This window comes from Hyaena hyaena, unplaced genomic scaffold, assembly GCF_003009895.1.
Source record: "Hyaena hyaena isolate Hyena2069 unplaced genomic scaffold, ASM300989v1 scaffold_808, whole genome shotgun sequence".
In the NCBI taxonomy this organism is placed as follows: Eukaryota; Metazoa; Chordata; class Mammalia; order Carnivora; family Hyaenidae; genus Hyaena; species Hyaena hyaena.
The window spans coordinates 327266-340031 of NW_024081437.1; the positions used below are offsets into that span (position 1 = coordinate 327266).

Below are 12766 nucleotides of genomic sequence, written 5' to 3' on the forward strand. Positions count from 1 at the left end.
AGGACGCGCGGCTCTCAGAGAGCCCGTCGGACGCCCGGCCTTCCTCTCCTGAAGGACCTCTCCCGCTTCCCTTCCAGGAGCGGGCCGCGCGCCGGGCGTTTTCCTCCGAGGGCTCGAGGCGCCTTTCCGCGCCTCGTCACCGTGGGAGGGGGCGCGAGAAGAGCAACTGGTGGTGGAGGGGTGTCCCTGCGGGGGCTCTGGGCGCCCGCCCTAAGGATACGGGGTCGGCTTCCCGTCTCGGCCCCTTGGCGGCGGGGCGCGGGGGACGCGAGCTCACGCCGCGCGCCTTCCCTCTCTCCGCAGCGCCAGCGGTCGGACGGGCCGGGAGCCGCGCGCCCATGGAGGGTCTGGGCCGTTCGTGCCTGTGGCTGCGCAGGGAGCTGTCGCCCCCGCGGCCTCGGCTGCTGCTCCTTGACTGCCGAAGCCGCGAGCTGTACGAGTCGGCGCGCATCGGCGGGGCGCTGAGCGTGGCCCTGCCGGCGCTGCTGCTGCGCCGCCTGCGGCGGGGGAGCCTGTCGGTTCGCGCGCTCCTGCCGGGGCCGCCGCTGCAGCCGCCCCCGCCCGCCCCGGTGCTCCTGTACGACCAGGGCGGGGGCCGGCACCGGCGCGGGGAGGCGGAGGCCGAGGAGTGGGAGGCCGATTCGGTGCTGGGCACCCTGCTCCAGAAGCTGCGAGAAGAAGGCTACCTGGCATACTACCTACAGGGTACGTGCGGGCGCTGGCGCAGGGGAACCGGCCTGGGAAGGACCCTGGGCCCCTGGAGGCAGGCAGGGCCACAGCTTCCAAGGGGACTCCTAATTCATTTGTCCTTGGGCAAGCCCTGCCGTATTTTACCTAGAGTGGAGGTGACAGTCCCCCGTCCCCTGAGCAAGCCCTTCACCGTGGAGAGCCCCAGTTTGTGAGTCTGGAAAATGGGGAGAACCGGGCTGACCCGCCCTGGTTCAGAAGATGCTCGAAAATGGAGTACCAAGTGCAGGCTCCCAATTTCCCAGGGAGGATATCACCAGCCCCCCCCACCCCCCCCCCACCCCCGTGGGCAAAGGAGTCAGGGGCCACAGGATGACAAATCCCGCTCTGGGAGACTCCGACTTGGGGAGAGAAAGAGAAGCGATGAAGGCAGGAGGAAGCACGGTCACGGCTGGGGGTGGAGAGGGATAGGCTGACACAGGCCGGTTAGCTCAGGGTAGGGACAGGGTTCCCACAAACCTACAGCTCCCCACCTCCCCATCAAGGCAGGTCATGGGACTGTCGTCCCTTGCTCCTTTCTGAATGCCTGGGGATACAGAAACTTATCAAGTGTTGGCTGTCCACACCCCACACCTAGCCGGGGAAAATAGTTACCTGTACTTGAACGAGATGCTCGCTTCTTGGAACTTGGAACTGATCCCGTTGGAATGATGTGCTCTCTCCCAGGCTCCTGCCTCTTGGGGTGCTCCTGGTTAAGCTGGATAGGGGGGCACCCAGGAAGATAACTCACATCTGAGCCTTCCCTCTTTTAAAAATTTTTTTTTAAATGTTTATCTATTTTTTGACAGAGAGAGAGAGACAGTGTGAGCAGGGAAGGGTCAGAGAGAGAGGGAGACACAGAATCCCAAGCAGGCTCCAGGCTCTGAGCTGTCAGCACACAGCCCAACGCGGAGCTCGTACTCACAAACCATGAGATCATGACCTGAGCTGAATTCGGATGCTTAACCACCTGAGCCACCCAGGCGCCCCTGAACCTTTCATCTGTTTTTTAATGTTTTTTTATTTATTTCTGAGAGAGAGAGAGAGAGTGTGTGAGCAGGGGACGGTCAGAGAGAGAGGGAGACACAGAACCCGAAACAGGCTCCAGGCCCTGAGCTGGCTGTCAGCACAGAGCCCAACGCGGGGCTCAAACCCACGAACTGTGAGATCATGACCAGAGTCGAAGCCGGACGCTTAACCAGCTGAGCCACCCAGGTGCCCCTGAACCTTGTGTCTTTAAATGACAGTGGTTGTCGTCCCCAACGCCGGCAGCACATCTAGGCTGCTGAGTCCTCATGCGTGCCTCACACTGGCCCCAGGGCTGTAAGATCCCCTGTGGGTGGCTCGGCCTGGCCCAGAATCTTGCACCCCCAGCAGCAGTGGGCACTTGCTGTCCGGAGGAATAGCCAACAGTGCTGAGCAAACATGGTCAGGCAACCCATATTGTGCCACACGGGGACACCAGTATAGATCAGGTTGCTGACTTTTGTTTTTAATGTTTATTTATTCATTTTGAGAGAAAGAGAGAGAGCATGTGCGCGCGCGCGCACACACACACACACACACACACACTCACGCTCACACACACGAGTGCCGGAGGAGCAGAGAGAGAGGGAAACCGAGAATCCCAAGCAGGCTCTGCAGTGACAGTAGAGAGTGTGACACGGGGCTCAAACTCATGAATCGAACCATGACATCATGACCTGAGCCGAAGTCGGACGCTTAACCAGCTGAGCCACCCAGGCACCCCACGTTGCTGTTTTGAGTTCCCTCTGGGGACCTGTGCGAGCCCCCTCCGGTGTTGGAGTCGTCTCGGGTCATTTCCATATCGCAGCCAGGGGTGCTTGGCTGCCCAGATGGCCAGATCAACAGGACTGTCCCCCTGTCCCCTCCCAGGTGGCTTCAGCAGATTCCAGGCCGAGTGCCCCCACCTGTGTGAGACCAGCGTCAGCAGCCGTGGTGGCCCAAGCACGGCCCCAGCGCCCAGCCCAGTGGTGGGGCTGGGTGGCCTGTGCCTGGGCTCTGACTACTCTGATGCAGAATCCGAGCCTGACCGCGACTCCATGAGCTGTGGCCTGGATTCAGAGGGTGCCACGCCGCCCCCAGGGGCGCTGCTGCCGTCCTTCCCTGTCCAGATCCTGCCCAACCTCTACCTGGGCAGTGCCCGGGATTCGGCCAACGTGGAGAGCTTGGCCAAGCTGGGCATCCGCTACATCCTCAACGTCACCCCCAACCTGCCTAACCTCTTCGAGAAGAACGGCGAGTTTCACTACAAGCAGATCCCCATCTCAGACCACTGGAGCCAGAACCTGTCCCAGTTTTTTCCTGAGGCCATCTCGTTCATTGGTGAGTCTGCTCCAGCCCCCCCCACCTTCCTCCCTCCCCCTGCCCTCCCCAAGCCTGGATCCTGGCCTCTCTCACTCCCCTATGAGGGCCGCATGATGCACTTAGCTGCCATCTGCAGAAAGCAAAACTGGAACAGCGCCTCTGGGGGCGGCCAGTGCAGACGCCGGCTCCCGGAGGCCACCAGCGAAAGCCCCTGGACCCGTCAGGCAGGACAGGGCTCCCAGGCCAACCCTGGCCAGAGCCGTCTGGCTCCCAGAGGGCGGAGCGGGGCCTGCACATCACACTGACCCCCACTTTGCCCCCATCTAGATGAGGCCTTGTCCCAGAACTGCGGGGTGCTCGTTCACTGCCTGGCAGGCGTCAGCCGCTCTGTCACCGTCACCGTGGCCTACCTCATGCAGAAGCGCCACCTCTCACTCAACGATGCCTACGACCTGGTCAAACGGAAGAAGTCTAACATCTCACCCAACTTCAACTTCATGGGGCAGCTGCTGGACTTCGAGCGGAGCCTGCGGCTGGAGGAGAGGCGCGCCCGCGAGCGCAGCAGCGGGGGGCAGGAGTCTGCTGCCTCCGACCCACCCTCCTTCTTCACCACCCCCACCAGCGATGGTGTCTTTGAGCTGGACCCCACATAGGGCCCCACTCCACCCCCGCCCCATGGGTGTCCCTGACCACCCATGTGCGGCGGGGAGGGGTTGGGGGGGAGGCAGAAGGGGGATGCAGGGAGTTGGGGAAGGGGGAGAGCGCAATACCTCATGGGAGGGCTGTGGGGAAGAGGCCAGAGCCAGGAGCCCCTCCAGGGTGGCCTCGGGGAGAGACCTGTCCTACCCACTTTAACCATCCGCGGGAATCCGATTAAATGTGCCTATAAGCAGGACCCGGGGCCACCAGCCTGACCCGCGCCGCTTTCGGGGGCGGAACCACGCTCCAGAACCTGCCTCTTCTGCGACTGTTACTTTTTTTCTTTCGGGGGTGGGGTTGGGGGGATTCCCATTCCAAGGGACCATTCCAAGTGGCTGCCTCTTCCTGGGCCTGGAGCCTTCCTGTGGCTTCCCCCTTCAGAAGGGGCGTGTGCCCGCCCTGGCCAACTCATTCGCTGCAGGGACCCGCTCCCAGTCCATCCCTGTCCCCAGAGGGTGGTTTATGTGGAGGGGTTCACCACCAGTGTAGTCACCTCCCTGCTTCGCTGCCAAAGGTTTAGGCGTCTGGGGCTGAGGGCTTGGAGGTGCCCTGGACAGCCCCTCTCTGGGCGGCTCCTTGCTGGGCACCACAGGGGAGGGCCCTGGCCCAGGAGCTGCCGAGCGGGTTCCTGGCCATACATCTGGCGCCCTGTTTATCCACTTGACGTTTGAAAAGATGCTTTTTTTCCCTCTTCCCCCAGATGTCTTAACGGGATCAGTGGGGCTCTTTGTGAGTGAGGGTGGTCAAAGTGCTGCCACAGGAGATGGGGGTCTCGGAGCAAGAGCTGGGGGCAGGGAAGGGGAAGAAGAAGGCCTGGATTTTGCTTCGGCGGGTCCCACATAGCCACGGTTGGTTGGGGGAGGGGGGGCGGGGAAGGGGCCAAACTGCATATACAGAGTCATTCATGGCGGTGCGCACCCTTCGTGGGCGGCGCGCACGCGTGTGTCCACGTGTCAGTGCTCACACCCGCACAGCAGCCTGCTTCCCCGCCGGGCCCGGGAGTCCTGGCTGAGGCACCGTCCATCTCACCCTTGGGAATCCACACCACAGTTGCTTTCTTGAATTGTTCTTGAATAAACAGTTTATGTAAGATACTGAACAGAGAGAGAGAGCTGCTTCCGGAGCACCCTGCAGGGTTTGAGGGAAGGTGGGGAGGGAGGCGTCATGCCCCCCCAGCTGGGTGCTGCTGCGCTGGTTGGGGACTTGAGCGCCACCCCACCCCCATGGCGTTATTTCCCATCTCGCACCCACTCAGCCTGTTGGCCCAACCTCCTGACGAACTGCCCATTCACTCACGACCCATGGCGCCTCGGCTCTGGGCCACGTGCCACTAGGGACTGGGACGCAGCAGTGAGCCAAAGATGCCTGCCAGTCAGAGCCGACTTCCCGGCGGAGCAGAGAGGGAAGACACTAAACAACAGACCCAATGGTGCTGGGTGCCCGGAGCTGTGCGCAGGGCAGGGGAGTGGGGACCCAGCAGTGACCACAGGGTTTGGCACCTGAGCCCCAAGACACGGTGCGGAGTCCGAGCCAAGCCTCAGTGCGAGGCGACGGGGACCACAGAAGGACATGAGCTGTGCAGGGATGGGGCAGATTCGTGGCCCTGTGGCTGACACAGTGTGGAGTTTGGTCCTCGGACTGCAGAGGCCCAGGATGCAGGCCGGGAGAACGCACAGAGGCCGCTGGGCCCCTGAAGTGACAAAGGAGGCCGGCTCCTCCCCGGCTCCCTGGCCTCAGCTCTGGAACCGCTGCAGTGCTCCTGACAAGGCCATGACTCCCAGCCACGGAGACAGGGCAGGAAGCCATAGTGAAGACTTCGTGCGCAGTGGGGGCCGTGTGTCCACACAAACCCTCCTGCACCAGAGCCCCTGAACCCGTTTGAATGAATGGCTGAACTGGTGGGAAAATAAGATAAAGGCTCTAAGGTCAGAAACAACGAGGGCCCTTGAGTCCGGAGGAGTGAGATAGCTGCTGAATCAGCTCCTGTCCTGGGAACGTCTACACCCAGGAAATAGGAACCCAGGCCACCCTCCCCCTCGGACACCCTCTCCCTATAGCTACCCGGACGCCACCCGTGGGAGCCAGGAGGTGATGCCTGGGCCCCCACATAAAGCCAGTACTCTTGAAGGGCAATGCTGTCAGTAAGCGCAGTTCACAGAATGCCAGCCCCCTAAGATGGCCCCATCCGAATCCCGGGCCCCTGTGGGTATGTTACCTCACATGGCAAAAAGGACGCTGCGGGTGTGATTAAGTCATGGATCTTGAGACGGGGAGGCTGTCCTGGAATGTCTGGGGGGGGGGGGTCCCGAACGCCATCCTATGCGTCTTTATAAAGCAAAGAGGGCTGCAGGGGAGGGACAAGACATGTGATCATGGAAACACGGGCCAGAGCCACAGAGACACGGGACAGAGGCTGCACTGCTGGCTTCAAAAACGGACAAAGGGGCTGCAAGCCAAGGAATGCAGGTGGCCTCGGAAGCCGGAAAAGGCAAAACAACAACAGGTTCTTCCCCCGCGTCTCCTGAAGGAACACAGCCCTGCTGACACCTTGAGCTTAGCTCAGTGAGGTCTCCGTTGGGATTTCTGACCTCCAGAGCTGTAAGATAATACAGTTTTGCTGTTCAAAACCACTAACTTTGTGGCAATTTGACACCACAGCAGCAGAAAACTACTACAATTGGTGATCAAAAAGAGAAATACCCCACCAAAAGAGGTGAGGATATTGTTTATTTTGACCTTGGACCTGGGTAGAAGTGGGGGGGGGGAAGGGAAATTTTGCCCACGAGAATTTAGAGCCCCAAGCTGAGATTTTAATTTAAAGGATCTAGGCATAGCAATCCCTGTCAAAATAACACCAAAAATACCACCAGCATTTTGCACAGAGCTAGAACAAACAATCCTAAAATTTGTATGGAACCAAGAAAGACCCCAAATAGCCAAAGCAATCCCGAAAAAGAAAACCAAAGCTGGAGGGATCGCAATCCCAGGCTTCAAGCTGTATTACAAAGCTGTAATCATCAAGACAGTATGGTACTGGCCCAAAAACACTCAGATCAGTGGAACAGAATGGAGAGCCCAGAAATGGACCCACAAACGTATGGCCAATGAATCTTTGACGAAGCAGGAAAAAGTATCCAATGAAAAAAAAAAAAGACAGTGTCTTCAGCAAATGGTGTTGGGAAAACTGGACAGTGACATGCATAAGAATGAACCTGGACCAATTACACCAGACACAAAAATAAATTGAAAATGAGTGAAAGATCTACAGGTAAGAAAGGAAGCCATCAAAATCCTACAGAAAAAAACAGGCAACAACCTCTTTGACCTCAGCTCCAGCAACTTCGTACTCGACACGTCTCCAGAGGCAAGGGAAATAAAAGCAAAAATGAACTGTTCGGACCTCATCTAGATAAAAAGCTTCTGCCCAGTGAAGGAAACAATCAGCAAAACTAAAAGGCACCGACCGAATGGGAGAAGGTACTTGCAAATGGCATATCAGATAAAGGGTTAGTATACAAAATCTATAAAGAACTTAGTAACCTCAACACCAGGGCACCTGGGTGGCTCAATCGGTTGAGTGCCGACTTTAGCTCAGGTCATAATCTCATGGTTGGTGAGTTAGAGCCCCACATCAGGCTCTGTGCTGACAGTTCAGGGCCTGGAGCCTGCTTCAGATCCTGTGTCTCCCTCTCTCTGCCCCTCCCCCACTCATGCCCTGTCTCTCTCTGTCTCTGTCTCTGTCTCTCTCTCAAAAATAAACATTAAAAATTTTAAAAACCCTCAACACCAAAAAAACCCAAATAACCCAGTGAAGAGATGGGCGAAAGACATGAACAGACACTCAAGAAGACATCCAGAAGGCTAACAGACACATGAAAAGATGCTCAACATCTCTCATCATCAAGGAAATGCAGATCAAAACCACTCCACACCTGTCAGAATGGCTAAAATTAACAACTCAGGCAACAACAGATGTTGGTGAGGATGCAGAGAAAGAGGAACCATTTTGCACTGCTGGTGAGAATGCAAACTGGTGCAGCCAGTCTGGAAAACAGTATGGAGGTTCCTCAAAAAATTAAAAATGGAACTAAACTCCGACCCAGCAATTGCACTATCAGGTATTTATCGAAAGGATACAAGACTGCTGATTCAAAGGGTCACATGCATCTCAATGTTTAAAGCGGCACTATCAACAATAGCCAAAGTATGGAAAGCGCCCAAATGTCCATCAACTGATGAATGGGTAAAGAAGATATACTATGGAATAGTACTCGGCCATCAAAAAGAATGAAATCTTCCCATTTGCAACGTGGATGGGACTAGAGGGTATTATGCTAAGTGAAATAAGCCACTCAGAGAAAGACACATATCCTATGATTTCACTCACATGTGGAATTTAAGATACAAAACAGATGAACAGGGGCGCCTGGGTGGCTCAGTCAGTTAATCACCCGACTCTTGGTTTCGGCTCAAGTCATGATCTCACGGTTCATGGGTTCGAGCCCCACAGCGGGCTCTGCGCTGACAGCATGGAGCCTGTTTGGGATTCTCTCTCTCTCCCTCTCTCTCGACCTCCCCTGATCGCTCACTCTCTTTCTCTCAAAATAAATAAGTGAACACTTAAGAAACAACAGATGAACATAAGGGAAGGGAAGCAAAATAACATAAAAACAAGGAAGGGAACAAACCGTAAGAGAGTCTTAAATACAGAGAACAAACTGAGGGGTGCTGGAGGAGTTTTGGGTGGGGGGATGGGCTAGATGGGTGAGGGGCATTAAGGAGGACACTTGTTGGGATGCGCACTGGGTGTTATGTGCAAGTGATGACGCACTAAATTCGATTCCTGAAGTTATTATTACACTATATGTTAACTAACTTGGATTTAAATGGAAGATAGATAGATGATAGATAGATAGATAGATAGATAGATAGATAGATAGATAGATAGATAGATGATAGATAGATAGATAGAATAAAATAATAAAGGAGGCATAGAATGCTTAATGCTCCAGAATTGTTTCTCTTGGAAGGCCTAAGGGGCAGTGATCTGGTTGGGGGCACGGCTCCTGGATTTGCCCTGAAGCTGCATTTGGTTAGCTTGCACACAGATTTTACTTACATTGGAACGGCCTAACAAAAATAGCAAAGTTTTAAAAGCACAGTTTTTAAACGTTCTAAAGGGAGCAGTCCAGAGGGAGCGCTGTGCAGGAGCGCCTGATAGGAGCAGACGCAAACCCCAGTGCGGGGAGAAGGCGGGCCAGGCCAGCTGGAGGGGCCGGGCCGGGGATCTGCCTTCAGGTAGCCTCCTGCGCGCCCCCAGCAGCTGGTGCAGAAGCTTGTCTCGAGGGCAGCCGGAGTGAGAACGGTGTCATAGCAAATCCGGTGTATTTCAAAATGTCTACTTTCCCCCTCCCGCTGCCAGAAGCGTGATATTTTTCTCCGGTCCTCACTGTGCGAACCTGGTAGGACTCCTGGAGATAAGATTTATAAAAGTGTCGGGGCCTCCCTAAGATTGCCCCCCCGGATTTTTTTTTTTTAAACTCTCAGACATGTCCACACTGAGCCTCAAGCGATTCATCAATTACCCCTCAGCTGCTCCTACCCCAGCGCTGTTCTCACTCATGGGTTTCTGCTCCAGCAAAGCTGTGATTCTCTGTCGCTGTCTATCTCCGCGGCATTTGGCGAAGTGGTTCGCCCTGGGACCTCCCTTCCCTGATAGATCTAAGAGTTGATGGTTCGGTCTTTTCAGCTTTTTACTGGTTGCTAGCAGGGAGTAGTAGCCACTTCCTAGCCCCTTCCCTGCTAGACCAGAGGCTGGAACTCATCTGGGCCTGTTTTCACTGGTTGACTTTTATCATTATGGGCTCCATCTTACCTTTTGTTCTGCTTGAGTCAGAAAGTCTGCACGGTGGAGCTCAATTTGTTTCCTTTCTCTCTGGTACCACAGGCTCTTCACCAGCTGTGGTCCCCCATCTGAAAACAGTTGATTCGCATATCTTGCCAAGTTTTCCAGTTATGGATGGTGGGAGGGTAATTCCGGACCCTGTTACTCCCTCATGGCCATATAGGGATTGAATAACTTTAAGCTTTCTTAGGATAAATATGCTTGCTAAATTTTCTAGAGTAACTAATAAAAGATTATAGAGTGTACTACTTCCAAACTAGTAGTGGAAAAATCTCAAATAGTGAGGAAAAATCTCAATCCAAAAGCAGTCAAGGAGGAAAATAAAGAAAAAATGAAGAAATAGGAACGTTGGAATAAGTATAAAGTATCAAGTAATATTTTAGAAATTAATCAAACACACTAAGAAAAATATATAGACTAAATTGTCTAGTTAAAGACAGGATTTTTAAAATTCCAACTATAAGCCATTTATAAGAGACACATCTAAATAAAAGAACCCCCCAAAAATTGAAAAGGCAGGACTTCCAGCTATGGCCAAGTGATGATATAAAAAATGATCTCCAGGAGCGGCTGGGTGGCTCAGTCGGTTAAGCGTCTGACTTCAGCTCAGGTCATGATCTCAGAGTTTATGAGTTCGAGCCCCACGTCAGGCTCTCTGCTGACAGCTTGGAGCTTGGAGCCGGCTTCAGATTCTGTGTCTCCCTGTCTCTCTGCTCCTCCCCCAGTCATGCTCTGCTCCCCCCCAATAAATAAACGTTAAAAAAATTTTTAAGGGTGGGGCGCCTGGGTGGCTTAGTCGGTTAAGCGTCCGACTTTCGCTTAGGTCATGATCTCGCAGTTCGTGGGTTCGAGCCCCGCGTCGGGCTCTGTGCTGACTGCCAGCTCGGAGCCTGGAGCCTGTTTCAGTCTGTGACTCCCTCTCTCTCTGACCCTCCCCTGCTCACGCTGTCTCTCTCTCTCTCCTAGAAATAAATAAAACATTTAAAAAGAAATTTTTTTTAAGTTTTTTTTAAAATAATAATCTCCCAAAAACCCAACATAAGTTGCAGCAGAGCATACAACTCTTGATCCTGGGGTTGTGAGTTCAACCCCATGCTGGGAGTAGAGTTTACTTAAGGGAAAAAAAACACAACAAGTATAAAGTTGGACAAAATTGACGACAACAACCTTGATGATCTGGAAATCAACCAAAAGCTATAGAATAAAGTGAGAAGCTGCACATTGGGAATCTGGTATTCTGGCCCAGGACTGCATCCATCCCTCCCAGCTCGGGTTGGTACGCAGCTTCTGTGAGGGCAAGGCAGCCGGTGCAGACGCGCAGCCTCCCTGCCTCGGCAGAGGAAGGCTAACCCCATCCGCGGGGCTGGGTACTCCCTATATCCAGCGGTGTTCTCAGTGGAAGTGACTTCTCGGAGTCACACCAGCCAGGGAGGGCCGACAACTGAGCGCCACTAGACTGAGACTACGCGTGTGGGTGGAGCAAGCCTATCCCTGGTGAAGCAGAGAACGAAGAGGCCTCAAACTACCCGTGCGCTCCTGGTCTATCTTGAGGCCACACACACATACAGAGGAGACCCCGAAGGACTCAGCGGAAAGAAAACCCAAGGCAGCGCTGGAAATTGCTTGAGCACTCAGAGAACTCCTCTACCCTGCACACACCCACCAGCAGCGCCCACGGACCTTGCTGCCCGAAGATGGTTTAGCAGTTCCCGTCCAGTCAATGGTCACAGCCACTAAGCTCGGCAGGTACCGGGACAGCCCCTACAAAACCAGGCTTACGTTTTCAAACTAGGATATTAAAAAAAAAAAAAAAAAAAAAAAAGCAGACACCAGTGACTGCACACTGCAGGAGACAGATTTCACAGGTTTAGTCCAGAAAAGTTACACAACAAACAAGCCAACAAGTGATAAAACACACACACACACACACACACACACACACACACACACACCAAAAACAACAAGGTCTGGGGGGAAGGGAATATCAGAATTCAGCAGTGCTGGAAAATATTATCCAAGTGTTCAATTTTCAGGGGCACCTGGGGGGCTTAGTCAGTTAAGTGTCCAGCTCTTGATTTAGGCTCAGGTCATGATCTCATGGTTCATGAGTCTGAGCCCTGTGTTGGGCTCTGCACTGACAGCATGAAGCCTGCTTGGGATTCTCTCCCCCTCTCTCTCTGCCCCTCCCCTTCTCTCTCTCTCTTTCTCTCAAAATAAATAAATAAAAGCTTTTTTAAAAAGTGTGTAATGAGATGCTTTGAAGAAGAGAGAGAAAAAGTGGCAAGATAAACATTTGAAGATATAATGGCAGAAACACCCAAAATTTTATGAGAAACATCAATCAGACCCAAGAAGTCCAATGAACACCAAGTAAGAAAAACATAAATACAGCTAGACATAGGCACTTCATAGTCAAAGATAAAAGCCAAAGATAATCCATCCTGAAAGCCATAAAAGAAAAAAGACCCATGTAGAATGGAACGACAATGAAATCTGCAGTTAATTTCTCATCAGAAACAACAGAGGCCAAAAGATGGTGGAATTACATAATCAAAGAACTGGGAAAATACACTATCAATCAAAAATTCTATACCTAGCAAAAGTCTCCTTTAAAAGTTGAAGGTTAGGGGCAGGTTGGTGGCTCAGTTGGTTAAGCAGCCAAATTCAACTCAGGTCATGATCTCTCAGTTCAAGAGTTCGAGCCCCACGTCGGACTCTGGACTAACAACTCAGTGCCTGGAGCCTGCTTCAGATTCTGTGTGTCCCTCCCACTCTGCCCCTCCCCTGCTCACGCTCTGTCTCTCTCTCTCTGTCAAAAGTAAATAAACATTAAACAAATTAAGTTGAGGGGCACCTGGGTGGCTTAGTCGGTTAAGCGTCCGACTTTCGCTTGGGTCATGATCTCGCGGTTTGTGGGTTCGAGCCCCGCGTCGGGCTCTGTGCTGACTGCCAGCTCAGAGCCTGGAGCCTATTTCAGAGTCTGTGTCTCCCTCTCTCTCTGACCCTCCCCTGCTCATGCTGTCTCTCTCTCTCTCTCCTAAAATTAAATAAAAATATTTTTTAAAAAAATTAAGTTGAAGGTTAAATGGTGCACCTGACTGTCTTACT

At 53.4% G+C, this 12766-nt stretch overlaps 1 protein-coding gene across 1 annotated transcript; it reads left to right on the top strand.

The window, feature by feature from the left end:
* Positions 1 to 338: 338 nt before the first annotated feature.
* Positions 339 to 3707, top strand: DUSP9 (dual specificity phosphatase 9). Its single transcript, XM_039219287.1, has 3 exons — positions 339 to 705; positions 2623 to 3072; positions 3382 to 3707. The coding sequence occupies exons 1-3, from the start codon at positions 339 to 341 to the stop codon at positions 3705 to 3707; spliced, it is 1143 nt and encodes a 380-aa protein (XP_039075218.1).
* The last annotated feature ends 9059 nt before the right edge of the window (positions 3708 to 12766 follow it).

Bases quoted from the DNA above. Each gene is read 5' to 3' on its own strand.
- DUSP9 (XM_039219287.1), top strand. From the start codon at position 339: ATGGAGGGTCTGGGCCGTTCGTGCCTGTGGCTGCGCAGGGAGCTGTCG. The intron at 706-2,622 runs GTACGTGCGGGC...GTCCCCTCCCAG, and splicing joins CCTGGCATACTACCTACAGG to GTGGCTTCAGCAGATTCCAG. The intron at 3,073-3,381 runs GTGAGTCTGCTC...GCCCCCATCTAG, and splicing joins TGAGGCCATCTCGTTCATTG to ATGAGGCCTTGTCCCAGAAC.